We start from the raw sequence: 21,303 nt of genomic DNA, 5'->3' as shown, positions 1-21,303 counted from the left end.
GTGATCGCGAGACGTATTATGTTTACATCGATATCTCATCTTTCCGGCACTAGTTTGTTGCTTCTACATTGTTAGACATGCGTGTTCATCATCGGCGACTCCAGCTCTCAGATCGATGCACTATCAGTCCATCGCCATCTATTGGCACGTCAATTCAACGCAAACCCGACGTATGACCTTCTCCATGGATGGCAAGCATATCCTCAGCGGCCTTGCGTGCCGCCGCCCCCACAGTGTGTACGGTTGAATAATTGCGGTGTAAAAGTTGCTGACGCTGTTTATTCTTCTGACAGGGCTTCAACGTACAATCGAGGTCATCTTATGAAGGCATACTTGCACCTTTGTTATTCAGTACGAATTGGTAGGGCGAATTCACATAGAAGCTCCTAGGCTCAGAGCTTGAGTCATGAACCGCAGGCGCGACCAGCTGAGGATTTCACAATCGAGGTCTTGAAGAGACATTGCCGCCACGGTAGTTCAGTAACAATATGGTGTATGGATGCCTCAAATCATGAGTTCTAGTGTTGTCGGCAGATCGCTAACGTTCTAGTTCCCTTCGCCATGGCAGTGGCAGAAGTCCAACAGACGCCGGGGCCAAAATCGTTCTACCATGGCAGATCCTTATTTGCGGCCAGGTTCTGGCAGTTCTCGCGATAAAATTCTCCACCAACAGTGCTTCGTGCAACCCTCGGATTCGTGACTAACGCATCATTATCCATATAAAAATCAGGATGTCTGTATCCTACGACCATAACTAATTTCGCTACTCCAGCATAAGAAAAAAGCCCAACGTCGCACTAATAACCAGCATAGCCGAAGGTATCGGACGCGACATTGCCCTGCGGCTTGTAGAGGACGGACTTGACATCGTCAACACAGACTTGAAATCACAGTGCACGAAGTCGACGTCGCGGACGAGGTGGAGGCGCAAGGGAGGCGGTGCGTTGTCTTGGAATGTGATGTGTCACCAGAGGGGGTCCAGTACATGGTGCAGACTACGGAAAAAGAGTTCAACGGTTTGGACGTGGTGGGTGCCTCGTTGGCTGCAAACCTGCCATTAACGGTGTTCTAGATGGTGGCGAATACCGGGCCGGTCAGATCATTGTGAAGTCTGTGGTTGATTGTAAACCAGCCCCGTCTTTGATACGCTTTTATGGTGACCGTCATACCCCTAAAGCTACACTCGTCAACTTCGATTGGATCTTCAACGTCCATGTGCGCGGTATGTTCTTGTGTTTGCAACCAAGGTTATGATCGAGCGGGGGCATTGCGGGAGGCACAACCCTTGGTTCTTTTGTATTTGGATGATAGTATCCTTCCTTGTCATAGGTGCTTTGTTAGCATGAGGGAAGAAAAGGATGCCGTTGACCAGCGTTTTCTGTGCATCGAAACCTACCATCCAATCATTCACCCAGGTGCTCGGTGTGTAGTCAAGAGGTTTTATTACTTCATCTCTCATTTTTCTGTTCTTATGTTTCAGCGAGTGAAATTGGATCACAAGGCATCACCGTAAACGCCTATGGCGCACCTGAGCAGTCGATACGTGTCTCCGTAAGTCATACTGCATCATATTATTTTCTCTGTTACCATAGTCTCCCTACCTCCCATCCATCACCCATCTCTTCGTTAGTTTATGCTGTTACGGTCTCCAGTGCAAGACTCCGCCGAGGCATTCGCGAAACAGTTGGGGTTTCCTGATGACAAGACATTTATTTATCCAGGATGTATGTATCAGCATTCCTCTGGTGGGGTGAGCTTTCCCACTCCTTTCAACCGCTTTACAGTACCAGACAAACGCGCGAATGGTGTTGTTTCTCGCCACAAAAAACTCCGTTTATATCACTAGCCAGACGATCACAATTGATGGCAGATGAATATTAATCATGTACTTCTGGCCGTGAGAACTGCAGCAATGTAACTTGTTTGCAAAACATTTTTGAATCCAAAAGTGAAATTGTTGAAATGATCATATCTTCACTTGCCTTCCTACAGCGCGCCGTTTGCGGGTTCATAAGCATATTTTGGGCCCTTACAGCTGTGACCAACGACTCGCCAGTCACCAGGATTCAAGATCAAACATGACGTTCATCGATCACATCAAAGACTCCAGTCAGCTGCCGTGCATCCATCCACATGGGACAAACTTCATCCGCGAGTTTTGGTGAAACTTGGTCCTGTGCTTGATGGATGTAATCGTCGCGGCGCATCTTTCACAGGCGACAGCTCGGTAGGGATTCCTAGGCCGAGTTCACCCTGCGGGTGATTGAACCCCAAAGTTTCAGCGGACCATCAACTAGAGAAACGTGTAACGCACCTGGTCCCAGTGAAACACCGGAGGCTGTTGTTGCGTAGAAGGGAAGATGCCTACATTGAGCTTCCGTTTCTTCTTCTTAGGTGCCGGATCTTGGTCATCTTCTGCGGCACTATCTGCAACAGCAGCAGATTTTGATGTCTTTGTTCGCAACGACTCCGCAGCTTTCTTCTGGTTCTTGGCTTCGGATTCAAGAGTACGTTTCTTTGGTGCCTTCTCATTTGACGCGGAGGCGGCCTTTTTTGCTCGTGCATGCTTTGCTTTCTCTGCTGCAGGTTTTTCATCGGCACTGTCTTCCTGATGTGCCTTTCGTTTACCTTTCGCTTTGGCGGAAGGCTCAATTACTTCAATGTCACTGTCAACTGGCTTCGAGCGCTTGACTGGTTTAGGTCTGGGTTTGGGTTTCGGGCGAGGTCGATCAGCCTCCTCTTCTGATGCCAAAAGGATAGGAGGAGACGTTGTGTTGCTCTGGATTATCGTGCGTTGAGACATGGTATAGGCACATAAAATTTTCCCCACCTTTGGAGCAGCGGATGTTTTGAGTGCAGCAGTTAGCTGAGCCTTCAAGTCTAATATCTCTTGCTCAAGTTTTTCTGCCGCCTTTTTCGCATCTGTAGCTTCATCATCAGCCTGTTTCAGGAGCGTGCTCTGCTCTCCGGCTTCGGTCTATAAACAATCAATCGCTTGAACATACAGCGTGACAGCTAGAGAAAAAACTGACCTTCCACTCATGGAGGACTTCCTTAAGTTTAGTGGTGCGACCTTTCTCCTTCTCGAGCGCTTTATCACGTTCTTGGATCACTGCATTCACTTCCCTTAATTGAGCCTCTAACTCGACGTTCTTCTTCCGCGATATCTCCATATCTGCATCATCACCTTTCTTCAAGCCTTGCCAATTGTCAAGTTGACGTTGCAACTTAGCATTATTATCCTTGTGATCCTCAAGCTCTCGCTCGAGTTGAGTCACCCTCGCTTGTAGACCATCACGTTGCACAGTTATCCGGGAAAGTTTGGACACATTTGTAACACTCGTCGCGTCTGCGTCTGCTTGGGCTTCTCGTAGTCGACGCAGTTCATCCTACTACTAAGTTAGACCATCGGTCAAGATTGGTACTGAAGGAGCAGACCTCGACATCTTCGCGTTGCTTGTGAGCTGCTACAATTTCGTCCGACTTCAGCTTCAACTCGGATGAAAGCGTCGCGTCTCTTGTTTGTAAGTCGAGGATAGTCTTTTGGTACTGTTGATCACGAGATTTAAGCGAAGACTCTGTTTCAGCCACTCGAGAGTCGAGATCTGCCTGAAGGTCCTCCAATTGACTTTCCAATTCTGCCTCCCTAGCCTGGAACATGGTGATCTTGTAATCCCTTTGTATACGTGCAAGCCTCTCGCGCCGTGCAATTGCGCGTTCCTTGAGCACTGCGATTCGTTCGTCGTCCAGAGCGTATGTCGTTTTGAGATGAGCAATCCTATGGCACGCCTGTAAAGCATCGCAACCAGCGTGCCACTCCTTTTGCTCTGCTTGCCATTGTTGTTTAATGGCATTGACAGTGTCCTTGGCGCGAGTTTGTTCAAGACTGAATTCATCGTTCAACTTCTTGATGGTATGTTCCAAATTCCGAGTCTTCTGCACTAGGTTCTCTATGTGACCTTTCTGTGATGCGACCATCGCGTCGTGTGGAGCGAAGGGAGCCGCTGTTCGCACCGGAGTTGGTGCCCTCTTCAAATTGGGTTGCGGCATCACTGTGTGCGCGCTACATTAGAACGAAATGACGCGTTTAAGGAGAAACGTTCCAACCAATACTCGTGAACGAGTGCCAGATGATGATGATTATTTAAAAAGTTCGTAGTCACTGGTGAAGTAAAAGAATTGTCAATGAGTTTGCTCGCCTGAAACTTTACATAAAGTCACTAGGTAGCTTAGTTGTTCGGATCGTGATTGTACGTATAGTCAACACGTGATATTCTTCATCGGTCAATGCCGCCATCATGGCCAACTCGACGCTTTGTCTTTGCTCCGGCTTACGAGTGCCGTGACTTCAAAGCTTCAAGCTTCAAGCTTCAAGGCCTAGTGCAACGCAATCACACGTACCAATATCTCAATGTCGTCCAAACTGGTTCTAGCGCAAAATGGTCATCCTGCGGACAGTTTTATGACGGCACTAAACCTTACGACGACCGGCTCTGAATGCGTCAGTAGTTGCTGTGCGCAGTGCCATAGACTTCCGGTAGGCATTGGCTCGTGTGTAGAAAATTTGCGGGAGTATACTTTTTATCATGTTGGAACGGGACTCCGGTTCTCACTCGCAGCAAATATTTGAGTGAAGGATGCGCGCGTGCGCCGTGACTCTGTCGCCAATGCTTCAAATGATTGTCCTATGATGACGATGGGGCCGTGCTATTTGCGAGGATAGCATTCTTGACAGCTAGGTTTACTTATGGCACTTAGGATTCGATCCGAGATCTCAATTGTTACTTTTCCTATGCGATTGAACAGTATGCGAGCCAACCGCGACTCACGAGCAGCGAGGTCCCCGGCTCCACGAAGTGGGATCAGTGCGCTTGAAATGATCCCCCCCCTTTTTTTTTGACAAGGTTCGGGCGTTCTCTCATCACGCCAGGTTGGTTGCATAACATCCATATCCCCTGTAAGTCACCTCCTGTAGTTGTCGCCTTTTGCTCGTTGTTTCCTTAGATCTCTCGTAATCGTGTCGGCGATTTTGCGAAGCGCACTTGATCACTAGGCGCTTTGCTGTAAGCACGCTGGCTTACCTGGGTTCCCACAATCAGTACATATACTATCGCTGATGCTGAAAGCTATTTCCTTTTGGTGTAACGGTTATGCGCTGGTGACGGTCTGACCAAGTTTCATTTGTCCATCAGCTCAGCGCGATTCTTTCGGACATGCATTCGTTTCATTAAGTGCTCATCCTGTCTGGTTTGCTCATATGCCTTCATGTCATGCAGATAACTTAAGTGCACTGTCGGCTCCCACTCTCCCCACTACTGCCCAGCGCCCCAGCTGCCACCGATCCTCTGCACGCGTCAAGAAAGAGATGGAGGTGACTGACAAATAATATTACGGTGCATGTAAATAGAGGATGTGGAATAGGCCGGACCGTCAAATGTAAGAACATATACTACCTGTAACTTAGGGCAGACTAAAGCCAACGAGATTCTACATAAATTTATCACTGAATGGATGGCGTTCACCGGAAGGCCGTTCCCGTGTGAACGTGACGAGAAGCTGAGGTCTAGGTTGATGTAAAGGGTGCTGAACATGACACCAGAAAGAAGTCAGAGATGTATGTTGTGAAAGCCTTCGCGGGAATTGGCGGCTCACCGCCATGATATAAGAATAATGTTAAATGCATATGACTTGGCCTCACTAGGGCTTGCCCAATCATCTTCACATGGCATATGTTAATGCTTATCAACCCCCTCCTCCCGTAAAACCTGCTTACGGTCCTCATGGTCCCGTCCCCTATGACATCAACGTTGCCTTTCCCCTCGACTTCACTCAGCTGGAGTCCCCGCGTCTGAAGCTAACGCCTTTCGTACCATCCATTCACGCTGCGAAATATCATGCAGCGATTTCAGACCCTGTGCACTTCTACCGTTACTATCCCTTTCCCGGCATAGAAGATCCAGAGTCGTATCTGCTGTTCATGGACTCCTTCGTGCGCCAGAACACGTATAGTGTCCTCTTCGCGATCATAGACAAAACAACACCAGACCCAGACTATCCGGAGTGGGGAGGGAAGCTGGCAGGAACAATTGCACTCCTCAATTGTTCACCGACAAACCTATCGGTGGAGATTGGGGTTCTGTGTATCCTGCCCGAATTTCAGCGTACACATGTCGCAACGCATGCAGTAGGAACACTCCTCAAGTACTGCTTTACCATGCCCTCTACATCCCAGTCTGAATTTGGCTTGGGGTTGAGAAGAGTACACTGGTATGCGCATCCGGATAATGAACCATCCCTGAGACTTGCTGCTCGCATGGGGCTCAAACGCGAAGGAACTTTGAGATGGGCATGGGTGTTGCCTGCCGGGAAAGTACTCGGGAAGACACCTAGGAGAAACGATATGCTGGCAGGACCAGGGAGAGACACGGCAATTATGGCTGTGTCATGGGAAGACTGGGAGGACGGAGCAAGCGAAATTGTGACGACGCAAATGGCCCGGATGGAATAATACATGGGTAGTCAATTCACGCCAAGGAATGCAATAGACAAATTCTCCTAAAATATATAGTAGAAACAATGATGGTATACATAGCACTGGATAACATACGCGGGAATTAATAGTCGGACTCGTGTGCGATCATGGTCCATGTAGTTGAATGAATCCATCCTCTGCCATGCCTCTTGCTGACCTTCTCCTCACATCTGGAGACATGCTGGCACCCATACTGTCTCTCATACCCATCCTTGCAGGAGAGGCCCCATCCGCTCCAGGACCGTAGAAGTGATTGGGTGGAATGCCATTGAATGGGACATTCGAGTAACCCCCAAGATTGGGATGACGTGGAGCCACTTGAGACATGCCCGGCGATGCATATGGGTAGTTATGATTTGATGAGGTCGAGTGATTTCGAGTAATACGAGAAGGATCGTGTGCACGAAAGTCGGGAGGCTGCATTGAAGTTCGAGCAGCATTCTCCTCCTCGCGTTGCTGTTTCTGGTACTCCATCAGTGGGGACGAGTTATAATATAGATCAGACCCTTGGTCTACATGAAATCTGAATAATTTTCAATTTCCTTTGAATATGACATGGCTGTACGACGCACTGTTGAGTTCCAACATCCCACTGTGGTCCACGTTCAGCACGGGCTGTAATAAGCAATGAGTTCCACTCCGATGCAGACTCCTAAATAGAACGCTCGTAATGTTAAAGTGGTTGTGCAGGCAGTGCAGCATGGTACTCACGACAGCCTGAGCTGTATTATTTGAGTCATAGTTCGGCTGGTGAGTAGCCACACGAATTTTCTCTTTCCTAGCCAGGGCTGCAACATGCGCAGAGAATTTTGCGCCTATCCTTTGGGCACCATGACGCGGAACTTTGATTCTGATGGCTTTTGCTGGCTTCCCAGGTGACATGGCGAGTAGTACGGCAAGGGATAAGGAACTCGGGCTATTATCCGGCGGAAGATGCCGATAATGTTCCTCCCGGCTTAGTTCAGCTTACTACTATGATAGCCCTACGAGTTCTGTGACTGCACCTTACTTCTTGTGATCCATTTGCCATAGAAGCACTCCGTCGTGCATTATGCAGCACGTGTTGTATGCAGCCTATATGTCAGTCGACTTTTACTCGTGACTTTACTTATGCGGAATGGCCATTCCACGGAGGGGCTGCCGATCAGTGGACCGGTGAGTTCTTGCTGAACGATTATGCTGATTGCGGGCGCTTTTAAGTTGGTCACGAAAGGAGTCCTTTCCCACATATTACAACAATATCTTCTTTTCTGATCACAGTGTGAGGCCAGGGCTCAAGAATGCGCAGCGTGGTGTTTACGTTGTTGATCCTTACCTTATTCAACGGTATACAGTCTGCACAGAATTCCGAGTCCATTTGCCCTACAGTCAATGTCGGGTATGCGACATATCTCGGCAACCGGACATACTCAAATACGGTGGCGTACCTCGGGATACCGTATGCTGAACCTCCTGTAGGCGATCTGCGCTTCCGTGTAACTGTTCCTCTGAACACTACGCGTGTGAGTGAAGAGGCCAACTTGAACGGGGATGCAGTGATCAACGCGACCTACTACCCTGACTTTTGCATCCAAGGAACAACGGGTGGTATTTGTGGTTGCCTTCCTAAAATATCTTCTCTGACACTGTGGCCCAGCTGGGGATGCAGGAGGTGCAGGATCAGAGGACTGCCTAAACGTCAACATCTACTCACCCTACGGTGCCCAAGAAGGTGACAACCGTACGTTTTACTATAGACATCCTGTTCTACGTTTCTCACCGCTCAATGGATCTATGTAGTGCCTGTGCTGTTCTACATCCATGGCGGAGGTAAGTTTTCAGGGATTACATTTACCGGACCGAATTGCTTAATCTCATTGCGACAGGTTATATCTTTGGGAACCCACGCAACTGGCCATTTGATAACTGGGTCTATCAAAGTCCGAATGTCATTATCGTGTCTGTTTATTACCGTCTTGATTCTTTTGGCTTCCTAGCCACTCCCGAATTTGCCAACAGTACGTACGGCGACTTTAACGCGGGGTTCAAGGACCAGACCCAGGCACTCAAATGGGTCAAATCATACATCAGTAAATTCGGCGGTGATCCGACCAAGGTGACCATCAACGGTCAGAGCGCCGGTAGTAGCTCCGTGGAGCTACACATGATTGCCAACGAGGGCGAACAGCTTTTTTCTGGCGCTATTGCGCAGAGCGTCTTTAGGACGCCTCTTCCCACTCCTGAGCAACAGCAGGCATGTGACTCGCCCTACCGAGATGAACGCCACATCTGATGCCCATGGACAGCCCCTGTTTCAATTCTACGCATCATATGCAGGGTGTGGAACGGGCTCTGTGGCAGAGCAAATGACATGCCTCCGCGGTGCAAGCGTTAGCGCGCTTGCACGGGCACAAGATGCCGCAGCTCAAGGAAAATTGTGAGTTTTGCCCACTCTGCCTGAGGCACTCGTTTTCGCAGCTGACAGGTGGTAGTTCCGGGTTGTACAATGTATTTCGTCCTGTCTTGGACGGCGTACTGATTACTGGATACCCTACGTTAAAGTTCCAACGCGATGAGTTTGCTCATGTTCCACTTATAGTTGGGTATGTTGGCATCTGAGTTATTTTGGTGCCGCACTACCGCTGATAACACCATTTTATAGCGCAACCTCCAACGAGACTCTTTCTGGCGGGACGAACATCTCTCTGGCACTTCAGGAATTTTTCCCATCACTGACAGACGCTGACATTCAGGAATTCCTGCTTCTATATCCAGTAGATGAATTTGATTCTTTGAGTCAGCAACTCCAGGTGGCCACTGGTGAACCTGAATTGATATGCGGTGTAAGTTTGAGCCTCACTCCGCCGAGCTACTCTTGAGTCGTGCTAACAGTACGCATCAGCGCCAGGCCATGGGCGGCCCATCTTCGCTATATTCCAATACTTGGACTTATCGGTACAATACACCTAACCCGACGAGTGGTAGCGATCTTGTCTCACATGCTGCGGAGAACTGGATGATGTTTGATGGCACTAACACCGGGTGGGTCTCCGACACCCAGTCCATCTAACTAAAAGCACAGGCTCATTGAGAAATGACATTCCAGTTTCAATGGCTCCACGACATTTATATCACAGACACCCGCCGAACTCGCGTTTGCTTCCGAACTCATTGCTTACTGGCTTTCCTTCGTGCGCGCTGGCAATCCGAATACTTACAAGCTGGACAAGTCTCCGGTGTGGGAGCAGTACACCGAGTCCAGCCCAATGCGGATGGTTCTGATGCAGGACCCACAAAATCTGACGAATGTGAGTGGTAGCTATATGGAGAGACAGCCTGTTGCAGAGGCTGCCAGGTGTGCATTTGCAATTAGCAAGGTGAAAGCTTTTGAAAATTAGGCAGGATCGTAGTGACCTGTCCAACTCATTTACCTTATACCTAAAGAAATGTAAACTAGAGTGGTGGATCACCCTCGATGACATTAGTGCCGAACTCGCGAGAAGAACCGAACGGTGCCTAAACCCGGTAGATTGCAAAATCCTCTCCGGAGTCAAACTACGTATGTGGGAGTCGGTTCATTAATGTTTCCGACTCATACGTAGCGTCACGTATGTCGATGACGCATTGCACGGACTCCACTGGGGATGCCCGCAGTTTTTCTTGTCAAAAATAACTTTCTGTTTTTCTGGCGTCCATAGTAGGCTGTTTATCCTTCTACGAAATAGTATTGACCGACTCCATCGGATCTATAATAGGCTACAGCATTATGAGCATGAAATAGATAGTCAGTCAAGTGAAGAAACTGCCAGAGCATACGCAAAATAAACTTCTGGGGCCACCCAGTCATTACAAGTACTGTTGATGCTCATTGATGTTCATCTTTTGCATGTGAGAATACGATCTCCTGCAGCTTGGGGGATGCAATATCTCGTTCCCGGTGTAGTAATACTCGTCCACACAACAAAGGAAAGGCAACAAACATGTTTATTTCGAGGACATGAAGTGCGACAGCGTACTATAAGGTCACCGAGACACTATGCAAGAATCAAATGCAAAAGTCTGCCAATTATAAGCCAATCAAACCATGACGGATTCCCAGGGAAACTGAAAGGACCAAAGTTCAATGCTGGTAAAGCTGGACGTCATCATGATGGAGCCCAGAACCATGAGTTTCCTAGAAACTCGACAGTGTCGTTAGTGATTAATTCTGGAATGTACTAAAAGTTGTCGTATTACGGGATTTGGTTGCATGATTCAATTTAAAGCTTCGGTCTCCATCGTGACGCACCAAGCCATGTTTTGGATTGTCGCCCTGCTTTTGATAAACGGGAGACTCGAATATGCCGCGAGAAGGAGACTCTGCAGCGTCACGCGACGAGCAAAGATATTCCGATGGCGGCCTGTCATATCAATTGGCGTGGGTGGTCTGAATAACGGCGGAGTCCACGACCAACATGAGGGAAGTACTGTCGCACACCCTTAGCTGGACTGAAAGAAAGAACACGTCTATCGCTATGTAGAGCCTGAAGCCGTAATATTGTATACCATGTCCCTGAATAGAATGAAACAAAGTATTCGAAGGTAACGGTAAAGATGAAGAATACACTCCAAAGACAACAAGGCTGGATATCAAGAAGGGGCTATAACTGTTAGGGTACAGTAGGTTGCTGTAATGGTGTTGGAGAGCTCGGAGAATTGGATTGGAGACTGGATGGGTGCAACTTGATGGTGTTGGAGCAGCCGTGGGAAATAATGAGTGGACAGCACCGTGACCCGTTAAAGGGGCACCCCTGCGTTGCTCCTGCGCAGTGTGCACCAGTACCCCACACTGACATCATCGCACCGCTCCCTGCAGTTATAAAAGACACAAGGTCCATATTACATTGTATTCAGTTTTCCCCGTTACACAAACATTACACAAACATTATGTGGTTCACGCACGATTCTGAAGAGTCTAAAGCACACTCGGAGGTAAGCTGCAATGTGTTACGTTGACCAGTTATCTTGACGATCTGTAGGTGACTGGCGGACACAGCGCCAAACTGAGCCATGAGCTCCTTGCCGCTGCTGCGTCATACGAGGTTTGTCTCATGCATGTCGAGCATGATGTCGTTACCGATCACATCCTAGGCTGCAAAAGCGTACGAGAAACATGTCCAGAAGAACGGAAAACCCGCAAACCACGCGAAGGCCGTAGAGCTGCTGTGAGTATCCGCAGAATGGTCTCGAGATTATCTGACAAAAACTCTTCGTAGCGCGGGGCTGACGGGTGGCTTTGTTGACCGCATTGCAGAGACCAAGGGAATGGACGCACTTGATAAGGAAAAAGCCAAGCATGCAGGTGCGATCTCCAAGCCTTGAAGTATACAACGCCCTGGATCATCATTTTTGTAGCACATGAACGAGCTAAAAGCTCCCTCGAGAAACATGGAGAATTTTGAATCAGCCATAGTGACAGGTTGAATGTACACGACGGACTGGGTAGCACGATGTACAATATAGCTTAAATTTATCGCTTAGTGGATCGGATCATCGAATTCCAGAATGTGTAACCTATGATCCTACAATAACGGAGTTAAAACCACGTTGGAACACATTACACTCACCAATTTAGCACTACCGGGTTTGAAACCATTGTCCATCCACGATAGCGGAGGACTTTCAAGTTAACGTTGAACACAGCAACAAGTACATATGAAAGCGGTGTCGCCTATTTTGGCCATTCCTAAACAAGGATTGACAGGTACAAAGAACGCGTAAACACGGTCCCATTGATCCTGTCATCGTGGAAGTAGCACCATATTGGTCTAGATACGTTCAAGTCGAGTTACATACAAGGCACCGTGCAAATTATGCCCCGAACTTCTGCTTCTCTTATTCCCTCAGCACCTGGACCGTCGACTCCACTCACAAACTCGTATACTTACCATTCTTCAACACCTACAGCACCGGGGCCATATATCCTTGGTGTTGATGAGGCCGGTCGTGGGCCTGTACTTGGCCCGCTTGTTTACGGTGTTGCCTACTGCCCTGTATCTTGGAAGACCGACTTAGAGCAGCTGGGCTTTGCTGGTAAACATCTCTCAAGTGCTCAACTACATTCTGACATGAGCTGTATCTTCTAGACTCCAAAACACTCACTCCGGAAAAGCGAGCCCAATTGTTAGGTGTGCTTAACTCTGATCCCCAGAATCTCGGATGGTCTGTCCGAGTCATCAGGTACGCACATCCGAAGTCCTATCTTTTGTGAGACTTCTCATGGTGGCTAGCCCACAAGCTATATCAGCTGGGATGTTGAGGATCCCGCCAACAAATCTTAACAAGCAATCCCAAGATGCAACCGTATTGCTCATACGCGACGCTCTTCAGCGTGGACTCCAGTTGTCTGAGGTTAACACGCGTGCTGTGTTTTCGAATGAATACTAAACCATCCTCTGCTTAGGTATACGTGGACGCACTTGGAAACACAACTACTTATGAAGCGTATCTTTCTTCACAATTCCCGGGCATCAATTTCACCGTGACAACGAAAGCAGACTCAAAATTCAAGATTGTGGGAGCAGCCAGTGTGGCGGCAAAGGTGACAAGGGATGCATGCGTCGATGGGTGGACCTTCGAAGAACTAATTGAAGAAGACGAAAATGCAGCAAGGAACGCTGGGAATGAAAACTGGAACAGAGAATTCGGGAGTGGTTATCCATCGGGTTTGTTACTGAGTCGCAGGAAATTCTGCATTCTTGCTTAACGCAGTTACAGATCCAAAGACTCAAATTTGGGTAAAGAACTCACTCGACCCTACTTTCGGTTTTCCGTCGATAGTCCGGTTTTCGTGGACGACTGTTAAAGTCATACTGGAGAAATCTGCTCACCCTGTAAAATGGTAATGATGTTGTCTTTCACTGTCCAATACCCAACTTCATCTGTCCCTTTTCACAGGATTGACGAGGGACAAGAGTCATTAATGAAGGCATTCGAGGGCGGGAAGGGGAGAGAGAAAGACCGGTGCATTGTCACCAAGGACCTTGGAATTCAGAGTATTGGAATGCTATAAAAGCGCTTTGTACAGCATGACACCACATTACTGCATCCCTTCTTTCCAACCTCCCGCAGCCAGTTTTGTTGTTTTTCCGATGACAATAACTGATTCGAATTCTGGAAGCAATGTTCGCTCGGTCACCAGCCAACCTCGCCCGCCCACGAAATGGGGAGGCTGACCATTCCATAAATAATTTAGGTGATGATAAAGCTACATGTCAGCCGCTATGCTGCACAAGTGCTTATATGCCAGCAGCGGTAAGTAGTACTGCTCTTATACCCTTTGCAACCCGACCGCCGAGTCGTTCGCGAACAAGTCCGCCACTGTCCTTACTCGTCAGCACTCGCGAAAATGTCTTCCATTCTGCACACCTTTTCCCTCTTTCTTCGCAAATCCTTGTCATTCGTTACAGGACTGTTCCACTTGTTCTTCGGTCTCTTTACCCGTGGAAGGCGAGCGACTCAGGAAGTCAATACACCAGAAACTGAGGGCCAGAGCTTCTTCACTATCGTTCAACTTGTTTCATCCCAGAAGCCGAAAGGGTTGAAGCCTTTCGTGTTGCCAAAGAATGTCGTCCTGCGGCAGCTTGAAGAAGCCAGATGTAGGACTACCCAAGGCCAAGAGATGGCATCGTCGACGAATTTCAGTGACCCGGAGCTTGGTCGTTGTAATGTCGTCAATCTTCGGGGATCTCCACAACTGTCTCATCCCCCATTCGATCGCCCGGAATTACCTATGCCTTCGTTTTCTCCTCTCTCATCCTATGCATTCCCGAAGCATTGTTCCGATGAATATGTGTTCCGCAGCTCTTGGCCACCTATCTTGGGCACGCAGCTACAGCCCGGCAAGAACTCCCTTCCCTGCGATGCAGACCTCTCAACATCCCTGTCATCTGCTTCCCTCAAAGTATGGACCAGTTCTCCCCAAGGCAAACAATCGCGCTCGCCTACTCATCCGAACTGCTCCTATTCGCCGAGTGCAGGAGAGAATCGGTTCGCTTCTCCATTCGGTGACAGAGGCAGCGCATACTTCGCTCCATACTTCAAGGGTGTCCCTTCTATCGCATCTGCATCTGATCTACTCGACTTCTCGGTCTACGCTAGCTCCCCGCGTGTCAACGTGGATTACTCCTCCGCCATTGATGCTTCCGGTGACATCCAGCCGCCGGAGAAGCTGAGGTTCAAGAGTTCTACTATGATCTACGACCCCGCTATCCGAGAGGTGTTCACGCTACGTCCTAGCTACGGCACACGTACTCCGGGGAGTGGAGGACGCAACTTCCGGAAACTCGTTTCGTCCACACCCTCTTTGTCATCGATCTCATCCGTTTCCAACTGGTCGCCGTCCGGTCTCTTTACAAGTGTGGGTGAACGAACATCTTCCTCTCCTTGCACGACGCACACAAGATCAGTCTCGGCTCTATGTATCTCCGGTTCTTGCGACCTGCCCGGTGCTGAAATTGGCGGGAATCACCCTAGCTCCGTTCCACGAGTCTCTGTCCGGCATGTAGGATTTTCTGCGAAGAAGAGCATCGTTCCAAACACCGTGTCTTGCCCTGACATACCTTATTCTATCGTTCGTGCCACCACTGGTGTGGGTGAAGTTATCATTTCTTAGTACTGTATAGTCGTAGTTGATTGTGACGTGAAGTTTGTATGATCATTTCCCAGACATATCAAGAGTAGCTATATAACATGAGCGGATGTTCGTGAGGACAGTTTGAGTGGACATCAGATATCGTTAGCATAAAAACGTCGAGGGTAGGAAAGCTGGTATACAAGAAAGAAAGAGCAGTTTACAACGCTAGAACCAGCTTTAACCAGGCGTAGAGATAACTGAACCTTAGAACATTGCATCAAGCTTTTCCGTGTCAAATTCTTTCTGTCGGGGCACGAAGAGACAAGGGAAAGGCAATGGATAGCTGAGGGGGTATTAGAATCAGAAATGCACACAAAGAAGAATCTTACGAAGTGATGCCCGCAGTAAACTTCGGATTTACATTAATATCGTTGCCTTGCTCGTCTTTGCATTTCTTGATATCAAAGATAGCAAGGATCGAGACCATCGCAGACCAGATGGATGCATCCGCGATATATCGCCCAACGCCTTTATGATGCCACAATCAGAATCATTCCACGATGAGGCAAATAGAGCTCAGCGAGACTAACAAATTCTGCGACCCGCACCAAATGCAACGTTCACTGTGTCATCATTCAGCTTGCCATCAGCGCCAAAGAAACGCTCGGGTTTAAATTCGTCTGGGCTGGGATACTTGGCTTCGTTGTGTGTGATCGCCCTTTGATAATGATCAGCGGGTAAAACTTTATAATTGGCAAATGCTCACCATGTGTTCGTTATAATTGTAGCCCCTGATGTGTGTCAATCGACAAGCTACAAATTCTCAAAGATGTCGCACCTTGCGGAATGAAGTATCCGTTATAGACATCATCATTCGTGGCAGCGTGGGGGATGCCTGTGTCATTCATATTTAGTCCGTTACTCACAACATATAGTCCGTACGATACATACTTAATGGTACAGCGGGGTGCCACCGGAGAACTTCGCGAAGAACAGCCTCGACATAGGGCAGTGATGCTCTGTCCTCGAAATTCGGCAGCCTGACCGAACCGACCACAGAGTCGATTTCGGCTTGTGCGCGCGCTTGTACTTCCGGGTTTTGTAGCATCGTCAAGATGAAAATAAACATAGTTGACGAGGTCTGAGAGAAAAACTGTTAGCAATATTTTTGTAAGCGCGATAGCCGCGATATGGCTTACTGTCTCCGAGGCAGCTAAGAGGGAGACAAGAATGTGAGGGATCAGCTTGAGATCATAAAATCGCATCAACATACCCGCGAAGGCAGTCACGGCGCTCTCTTTAATTGCCTTGACATACGTTTCAGACGCGTTTTGATCTTCGGCTTTTCTCAAAGAGTCAGCTACCATAGATGGAGATGCTGAGCCTGACGCCTAGTTCACCTCGGATGAGATGGATGACTGGTGGTAAGAGACGCTAGAACCTACCAAATTCTCTTGGACGTACTGAAACGGCGCCTCGATCATCTCCTTGGCATACTTCGTGGATAAGACAGCTGTCCGCTTGAACGAAGCTCCAGGGAACCATGATGGTACGTGCTGCACTGTATGTCTGTGAGACACCAAGTAGGCACAAAAGAGTAAAGAAGCTCACAAAATGGGAATGCGCCAAGGAAAGCAGCAACCTCGGGTTTGATAGAAGACACCGCTAAGTCGACAGCCCTCTCGACAATGGTAATGATGGGGTCGTCCCTTAGGCCAGGTTCGTAACCGTAAACGACGGACATAATAATAGAGACTGAGTGCCTGATCTGCGAAATCAGTATCAAAATAGTACACACTGTACTGATCCTCCTACGTTTGCACATGCGCCCTCCAGTTGACTGGGTCTTCAAGCAAGTTGCTCAACAACTCTCGCGCCTTGCGAAGCTGCATTGATTGATATGTAAAAGCCGCTTCTGGACGAAATGCTTGGTGAAACAACCGTCGGTGGAGCCTCCAACGATCATTATACTTGATCATGACAGAATTAAATGACCAGCCAACACTGCCGTGACTCGGTAAATCTGACAATTGCACACGAGGTTTAAATTGCACATACAAGTCATTCGTCAGGCACAGGATGCCAGGTCTGTCGGAGTAGTTGTTGGAGCGCCTCTCCAATAGGTCCCTGGCGACTTTCTCAGTATTGATCAAAATGATTTCCTGGTTGAGCAGACGGGAGTACACCAATTCGCCTTAGAATAAATCGCGAGGATTAGTTTTGTGTGTACTGCAGAACCATGTCCAATGGCTTACCGTACGTAGCACCCCAGTGTGTGTATGTGATCCAAGGCTCATCAATCTTGAGACCAAGCACGTTACCCACTACTGGGAGCGGCTTGGGACCTGGAGGAAGGGGAAGGCCTCCCGGGTTTCTCTTCTTATGTGACCACCAGCTAAGTAAGCCATATGCTATCGCAGACATGGCAGCAAGAGCTGGAATACGATAGTCCGATGATGTAGACATGAAGATGGCGACCTGAAAAAAGGTGAGGGCCAGAGAAGAAAGAAAAAGAACTCTCGCTCCATGTGCGCCTTGGTAGTCCGGCTAAGTAGGAAAAGATGTGCATGTTGACACCCCGACTTCGAAACCATACAGTTGGTACCATTGTGTGTGCAAGATCTGAGTACTAGTGTATTGACACCATTTCAAATTGCCTCGAGGCCTCGTATTAATCATATACCCGCATATGGGGCGATATGGAACAATTTTTAATCGGTAAGTAAAATATCTCGCAAAATAATTCAAGCAGGTAAATGCAGTGCGCTTCTTAGCTCAGAGGATACAGCTATAAGTATATACGCCTACTGTAATGTAACTAACAATACTAGTACTAGTTATGCAGTACTTGGTGCTAGAGCTTATTCGGTCCCAAGCGCAATCAATGCATGTAATTGATATCTCCTTATGAATACTAACGAGCATCCCTTTTAAGGACTAAAAAATAATAGATACTTATGCTAATCAAATTGAGAACCACCCAAAATTCACACAGATGACTAATGAGGCAGCGCACAGTCGCCCAACATACAGGAACTTCACTGCGTTCTGCCCCTCCAGTACTCTCTTATTATTCATCATTCTAATCCACAACATCAATGGAGGAAAGCATCAGTCTTGAGGAGACGAACAAGATTCGTATCTCTCTCGGTCTCAAGCCTCTCACAGATGATTCTGCACCAGTCGACGACAAAGAGAAGCAAGCAGAAGATAATTATACAAAACAGCGCGAGCGACAGGCGAAAGAGAAGGAAACAAAGTATTTACATGGTTCGTTTCTGAGTATACGACTTGTTCTGATTGACGTCTCTCTTTTCCAGGCAAATATTTGACCGGATAGCGAAGTGAGTTTCAATTCATCTCTTCGGCCTCAGTCAATAATCTCATTTTGCAACCACAGGGTGAGGAACAGACGAGAACTCCATGCTTCCCTCAAGGGTACAACACTTGGTGATCCCGACGGCGATACAGAAGATACCCTGAAGTGGATCAAAAAAGCCAAGAAGCGCGACAAGGAGCTGGCGCAGAAAAGGCAGCAAGAGCTTGAGAACTTGGACAGAGCCTTTCAGGGTGATGAATATACGGAAAGTGCGTGCAGGTCCCGTAACATAAAGAATGACTTGCCTGATGTCTATCCGCAGAGGATTTGGTTGGTCTCAAAGTCAGCCACGACTTTGAAGACCTCGGAGAAGGCGATGCCCGTATTCTCACATTGAAAGATAGCCGCATCCTTGACAATGAAGGTGCGTCCACTGCGAGCCTTACTGTAACACTGCTGTTCCTAATTCTACCCATCCAGAGGATGAACTTCAGAATGTTGAGATGGCCGAAGAAGAACGCACTCGCAAGAATAATGAACTGAAGATTAAAAGACGGGATTACACCGGTTACGATGATGACGAATTCGGAGATGGCAAGGCTGGAATGAAAAGATCAATTCTAGCGAAATATGACGAGGATATTGAAGGTCCTAGGGAAACAGTACGTGTGTCTAACCCACAACGCTCTACCGCAATTAATCATTTGTCTATCTTTCAGGATTTCCGTTTGGGTAATTCTGTTACGTCTACCACCATCAGTGGCATCCAGGCGAAACAAGAACTAGCAAGCATAAATAAGGCTTTACTGTCAATAGATTACGCCAGTCAGTTCTTATCTTTGCTTTGTCCCTTGCCTTTTGTTGATATATCCGGTTTCTAGAAAATCTGGAAACGCGTGATTACCTGCAAGAAGGAGATATAGGTTTCAAGAAGCCGAAAGTAAGCGATATTCAGGTTTTTTGATCATATGATTGATGAAACTTGGCATCCATATTCATTAGACCAAGAAGAAACGTCCATCACGTCGCGCCCCCATTGATGGCGATGAGAATATTATGGAGATTGATGTTGATGAGAAAACGATTGTGCCTAGGCCACGTGAGTTAGACGCCAACTTTGTCGATGACGATGAGCTACAAGCTGCACTTGCTCGGTCCCGAAGAGCGAAGATTCACAAACCCAAGAAGTTATCTCCGGAAGAGATCGCTCGTAAAGGTAAGCCGGGCTGATTTCTTCTGAGCGCTTAAGAGTAACCGTTTTTAGTCGCAGAAGAACGTAACCGAGAGCAATCGAGCCAAGCAGATGATACTTTACAGATGGACGACGCAGAGGATGGCGATGCCAATGGTTTGACATTCGACGATACCTCGGAATTCGTTCGGGCTATCTCATACAACACGACTGTAGTGAAGTCAGAGCCTGCAGAGGAATCAGTAGAGCCCACCCCTGCCAAACAGATATCATTCTCTGACCTTTCAGTGGTTGCAGGCGACGAGGTTCTCGATGAAATTGAAGCTGGTGAGGTTGTTAAGGAAGAGGAGTACGAAGATATGATGGAAGTCATCGCTGAAGCGGAGGCGAAAATTGCCGCAGTAAACGACGACGTCGAGGTCGGGACATCAGGGGAAAAGATGTTTGGCTCTGGTATGGCGGCCACTCTTTCACTTCTTCGGCAGCAGGGTGTATTGGCGATGCCATCGGTAGATCAGACCTCGCGAGAGTCTGTTCAGTTACATAGGGATCGATTCCTCGCTGAATATCGTCATCGACAAACCCAACGCGAAACGGATCGCTTACAGTCTCGCAGTGGTAACAAAGACCAAGCGACTCGAGAATATGAGAATCGACTCCGCGAACAGCAAGAGGCTCGCGCACAGCTGGAGCTATTCAAGGACTACAAGCCTGACGTGGAAATTGTCTATTACGATGAGTATGGCCGTGTGCTAACCCCAAAAGAGTCCTGGAAAGCATTGTCTCACAAATTCCATGGCAAGGGATCCGGGAAGATGAAGACGGAGAAGAGGCTGAAGAAAATTGCGGAGGAGAAGAAGCAAGCTGCTATGGCAAGTGGTGATACCCCCCTTAGCATGAACCGTGCCTTCCAGATCCGTCAGGAGAAAACTGGCCAAGCTCACTTCGTACTGTCTGTTGGTAACAGAGGGTACGTTCATTCTGTGACTGTCCCCTTACTGCCTCTGATTGCAATACGTATAGTGCTGTCCCTCAAGCGTCCGAGTTCTTGGACCCTCAGCCGCTGTCAAAGGGCAAGACTGAAAAGACGAAGAGCAAAAAGAAGGACTCAGGGAAGGCCGGTGCTCCATTGCTTGAATCCACTGGTTTCATGACACTGCCGGCGCCGCATTTGCAGTCTCACCTCAATTCCCAAAGTCCTGCCCCATCTGGATTTTCATCTGTTATGCCTCCTAGTGGATCGAACTCACCCCCAGTTATGAAGCCAGGCTTTTCTCGTATATCGTCAGCTGCAGATACGCCGACACAGACAGGTACTCCTGTGCCGTCAGACCGGACCAAGGTGGCCTTTGGCTTTGGAGCGAAGAGGAAAGCAGAGGACTTTATGGATCTACCTCCCTCCAAGAGACGATGAGTTTAATTAATATTTTGGTGTAATTATTTCCCGCTCTCGTTTATCACTTTCGGAATATATGGCATAGGGTGCCCATAATCTCGTGAACTTCTTCGTTCATGATCGTTTAAATTTGTCCTTGTTTGAACACCCGAAGAGCTTTTCTGTGAGCATGTGTTCGACCCATTAAACAACTCTTTCAGGATACCTCACGGAACGAATTGATGTTGAGATGAACGAGGACACAAGAAGGTAAACAGAATGGCAATCTAGA

General features: G+C 48.1%; 10 protein-coding genes across 10 annotated transcripts; 7 read left to right on the top strand and 3 right to left on the bottom strand.

Annotated features, from left to right (window-relative positions):
* Window positions 1–561: 561 nt before the first annotated feature.
* HD556DRAFT_1303507 (uncharacterized protein) lies at window positions 562–1,754 on the top strand (the record flags this gene model as incomplete). Its single annotated transcript, XM_041299604.1, has 5 exons — window positions 562–635; window positions 773–939; window positions 1,073–1,222; window positions 1,481–1,551; window positions 1,722–1,754. The coding sequence occupies 5 exons, from the start codon at window positions 562–564 to the stop codon at window positions 1,752–1,754; spliced, it is 495 nt and encodes a 164-aa protein (XP_041166613.1).
* Window positions 1,755–1,995: 241 nt separating this feature from the next.
* Window positions 1,996–4,211, bottom strand: HD556DRAFT_498851 (uncharacterized protein). Its single transcript, XM_041310790.1, has 5 exons — window positions 3,439–4,211; window positions 3,033–3,389; window positions 2,831–2,977; window positions 2,315–2,779; window positions 1,996–2,253 (listed from the first exon to the last, which is right to left on the bottom strand). The coding sequence occupies exons 1-5, from the start codon at window positions 4,048–4,050 to the stop codon at window positions 2,146–2,148; spliced, it is 1,689 nt and encodes a 562-aa protein (XP_041166612.1). The 5' UTR covers window positions 4,051–4,211; the 3' UTR covers window positions 1,996–2,145.
* A 1,259-nt stretch (window positions 4,212–5,470) lies between these two features.
* Window positions 5,471–6,573, top strand: HD556DRAFT_497800 (acyl-CoA N-acyltransferase). The gene is made up of 2 exons (XM_041310789.1): window positions 5,471–5,614; window positions 5,667–6,573. Exon 2 carries the CDS (start codon window positions 5,723–5,725, stop codon window positions 6,506–6,508), a length of 786 nt encoding a protein of 261 aa, XP_041166611.1. The 5' UTR covers window positions 5,471–5,614; window positions 5,667–5,722; the 3' UTR covers window positions 6,509–6,573.
* Window positions 6,574–6,637: 64 nt separating this feature from the next.
* HD556DRAFT_1303504 (uncharacterized protein) lies at window positions 6,638–7,414 on the bottom strand (the record flags this gene model as incomplete). The annotated part of the gene is made up of 3 exons (XM_041299603.1): window positions 6,638–7,055; window positions 7,105–7,184; window positions 7,244–7,414. 3 exons carry the CDS (start codon window positions 7,412–7,414, stop codon window positions 6,638–6,640), a joined length of 669 nt encoding a protein of 222 aa, XP_041166610.1.
* Window positions 7,415–7,812: 398 nt separating this feature from the next.
* HD556DRAFT_1437151 (Alpha/Beta hydrolase protein) lies at window positions 7,813–9,909 on the top strand (the record flags this gene model as incomplete). Its single annotated transcript, XM_041305656.1, has 9 exons — window positions 7,813–8,119; window positions 8,169–8,252; window positions 8,312–8,341; window positions 8,398–8,769; window positions 8,849–8,948; window positions 9,004–9,114; window positions 9,174–9,354; window positions 9,414–9,553; window positions 9,618–9,909. The coding sequence occupies 9 exons, from the start codon at window positions 7,813–7,815 to the stop codon at window positions 9,907–9,909; spliced, it is 1,617 nt and encodes a 538-aa protein (XP_041166609.1).
* Window positions 9,910–10,746: 837 nt separating this feature from the next.
* On the top strand, window positions 10,747–12,195 carry HD556DRAFT_1327770 (uncharacterized protein). Its single transcript, XM_041301586.1, has 5 exons — window positions 10,747–11,482; window positions 11,530–11,592; window positions 11,642–11,715; window positions 11,767–11,852; window positions 11,906–12,195. The coding sequence occupies exons 1-5, from the start codon at window positions 11,237–11,239 to the stop codon at window positions 11,950–11,952; spliced, it is 516 nt and encodes a 171-aa protein (XP_041166608.1). The 5' UTR covers window positions 10,747–11,236; the 3' UTR covers window positions 11,953–12,195.
* Window positions 12,196–13,800, top strand: HD556DRAFT_1327765 (ribonuclease H-like domain-containing protein). The gene is made up of 6 exons (XM_041301585.1): window positions 12,196–12,583; window positions 12,637–12,730; window positions 12,781–12,901; window positions 12,954–13,215; window positions 13,268–13,391; window positions 13,448–13,800. The coding sequence occupies exons 1-6, from the start codon at window positions 12,364–12,366 to the stop codon at window positions 13,560–13,562; spliced, it is 936 nt and encodes a 311-aa protein (XP_041166607.1). The 5' UTR covers window positions 12,196–12,363; the 3' UTR covers window positions 13,563–13,800.
* Window positions 13,801–13,951: 151 nt separating this feature from the next.
* On the top strand, window positions 13,952–15,158 carry HD556DRAFT_1327764 (uncharacterized protein). Its single transcript, XM_041301584.1, has one exon. It carries the CDS (start codon window positions 14,116–14,118, stop codon window positions 14,722–14,724), a length of 609 nt encoding a protein of 202 aa, XP_041166606.1. The 5' UTR covers window positions 13,952–14,115; the 3' UTR covers window positions 14,725–15,158.
* Window positions 15,159–17,765, bottom strand: HD556DRAFT_1327761 (cytochrome P450). Its single transcript, XM_041301583.1, has 13 exons — window positions 17,381–17,765; window positions 17,184–17,319; window positions 16,941–17,129; window positions 16,737–16,888; window positions 16,571–16,686; window positions 16,399–16,516; window positions 16,325–16,338; window positions 16,077–16,266; window positions 15,964–16,020; window positions 15,892–15,916; window positions 15,716–15,843; window positions 15,515–15,653; window positions 15,159–15,468 (listed from the first exon to the last, which is right to left on the bottom strand). The coding sequence occupies exons 1-13, from the start codon at window positions 17,589–17,591 to the stop codon at window positions 15,390–15,392; spliced, it is 1,554 nt and encodes a 517-aa protein (XP_041166605.1). The 5' UTR covers window positions 17,592–17,765; the 3' UTR covers window positions 15,159–15,389.
* A 333-nt stretch (window positions 17,766–18,098) lies between these two features.
* Window positions 18,099–21,221, top strand: HD556DRAFT_1327757 (SART-1 family-domain-containing protein). The gene is made up of 10 exons (XM_041301582.1): window positions 18,099–18,384; window positions 18,446–18,469; window positions 18,526–18,713; window positions 18,767–18,868; window positions 18,925–19,106; window positions 19,164–19,269; window positions 19,326–19,384; window positions 19,447–19,660; window positions 19,709–20,606; window positions 20,660–21,221. The coding sequence occupies exons 1-10, from the start codon at window positions 18,224–18,226 to the stop codon at window positions 21,048–21,050; spliced, it is 2,325 nt and encodes a 774-aa protein (XP_041166604.1). The 5' UTR covers window positions 18,099–18,223; the 3' UTR covers window positions 21,051–21,221.
* Window positions 21,222–21,303: the final 82 nt, after the last annotated feature.

The sequence above is a fragment of the Suillus plorans genome, assembly GCF_016647745.1.
Source record: "Suillus plorans strain S12 chromosome Unknown HD556scaffold_3, whole genome shotgun sequence".
In the NCBI taxonomy this organism is placed as follows: domain Eukaryota; kingdom Fungi; phylum Basidiomycota; class Agaricomycetes; order Boletales; family Suillaceae; genus Suillus; species Suillus plorans.
The sequence above is the reverse complement of the archived record's forward strand: the minus strand, read 5'-3'. Positions and strand labels throughout refer to the sequence as shown.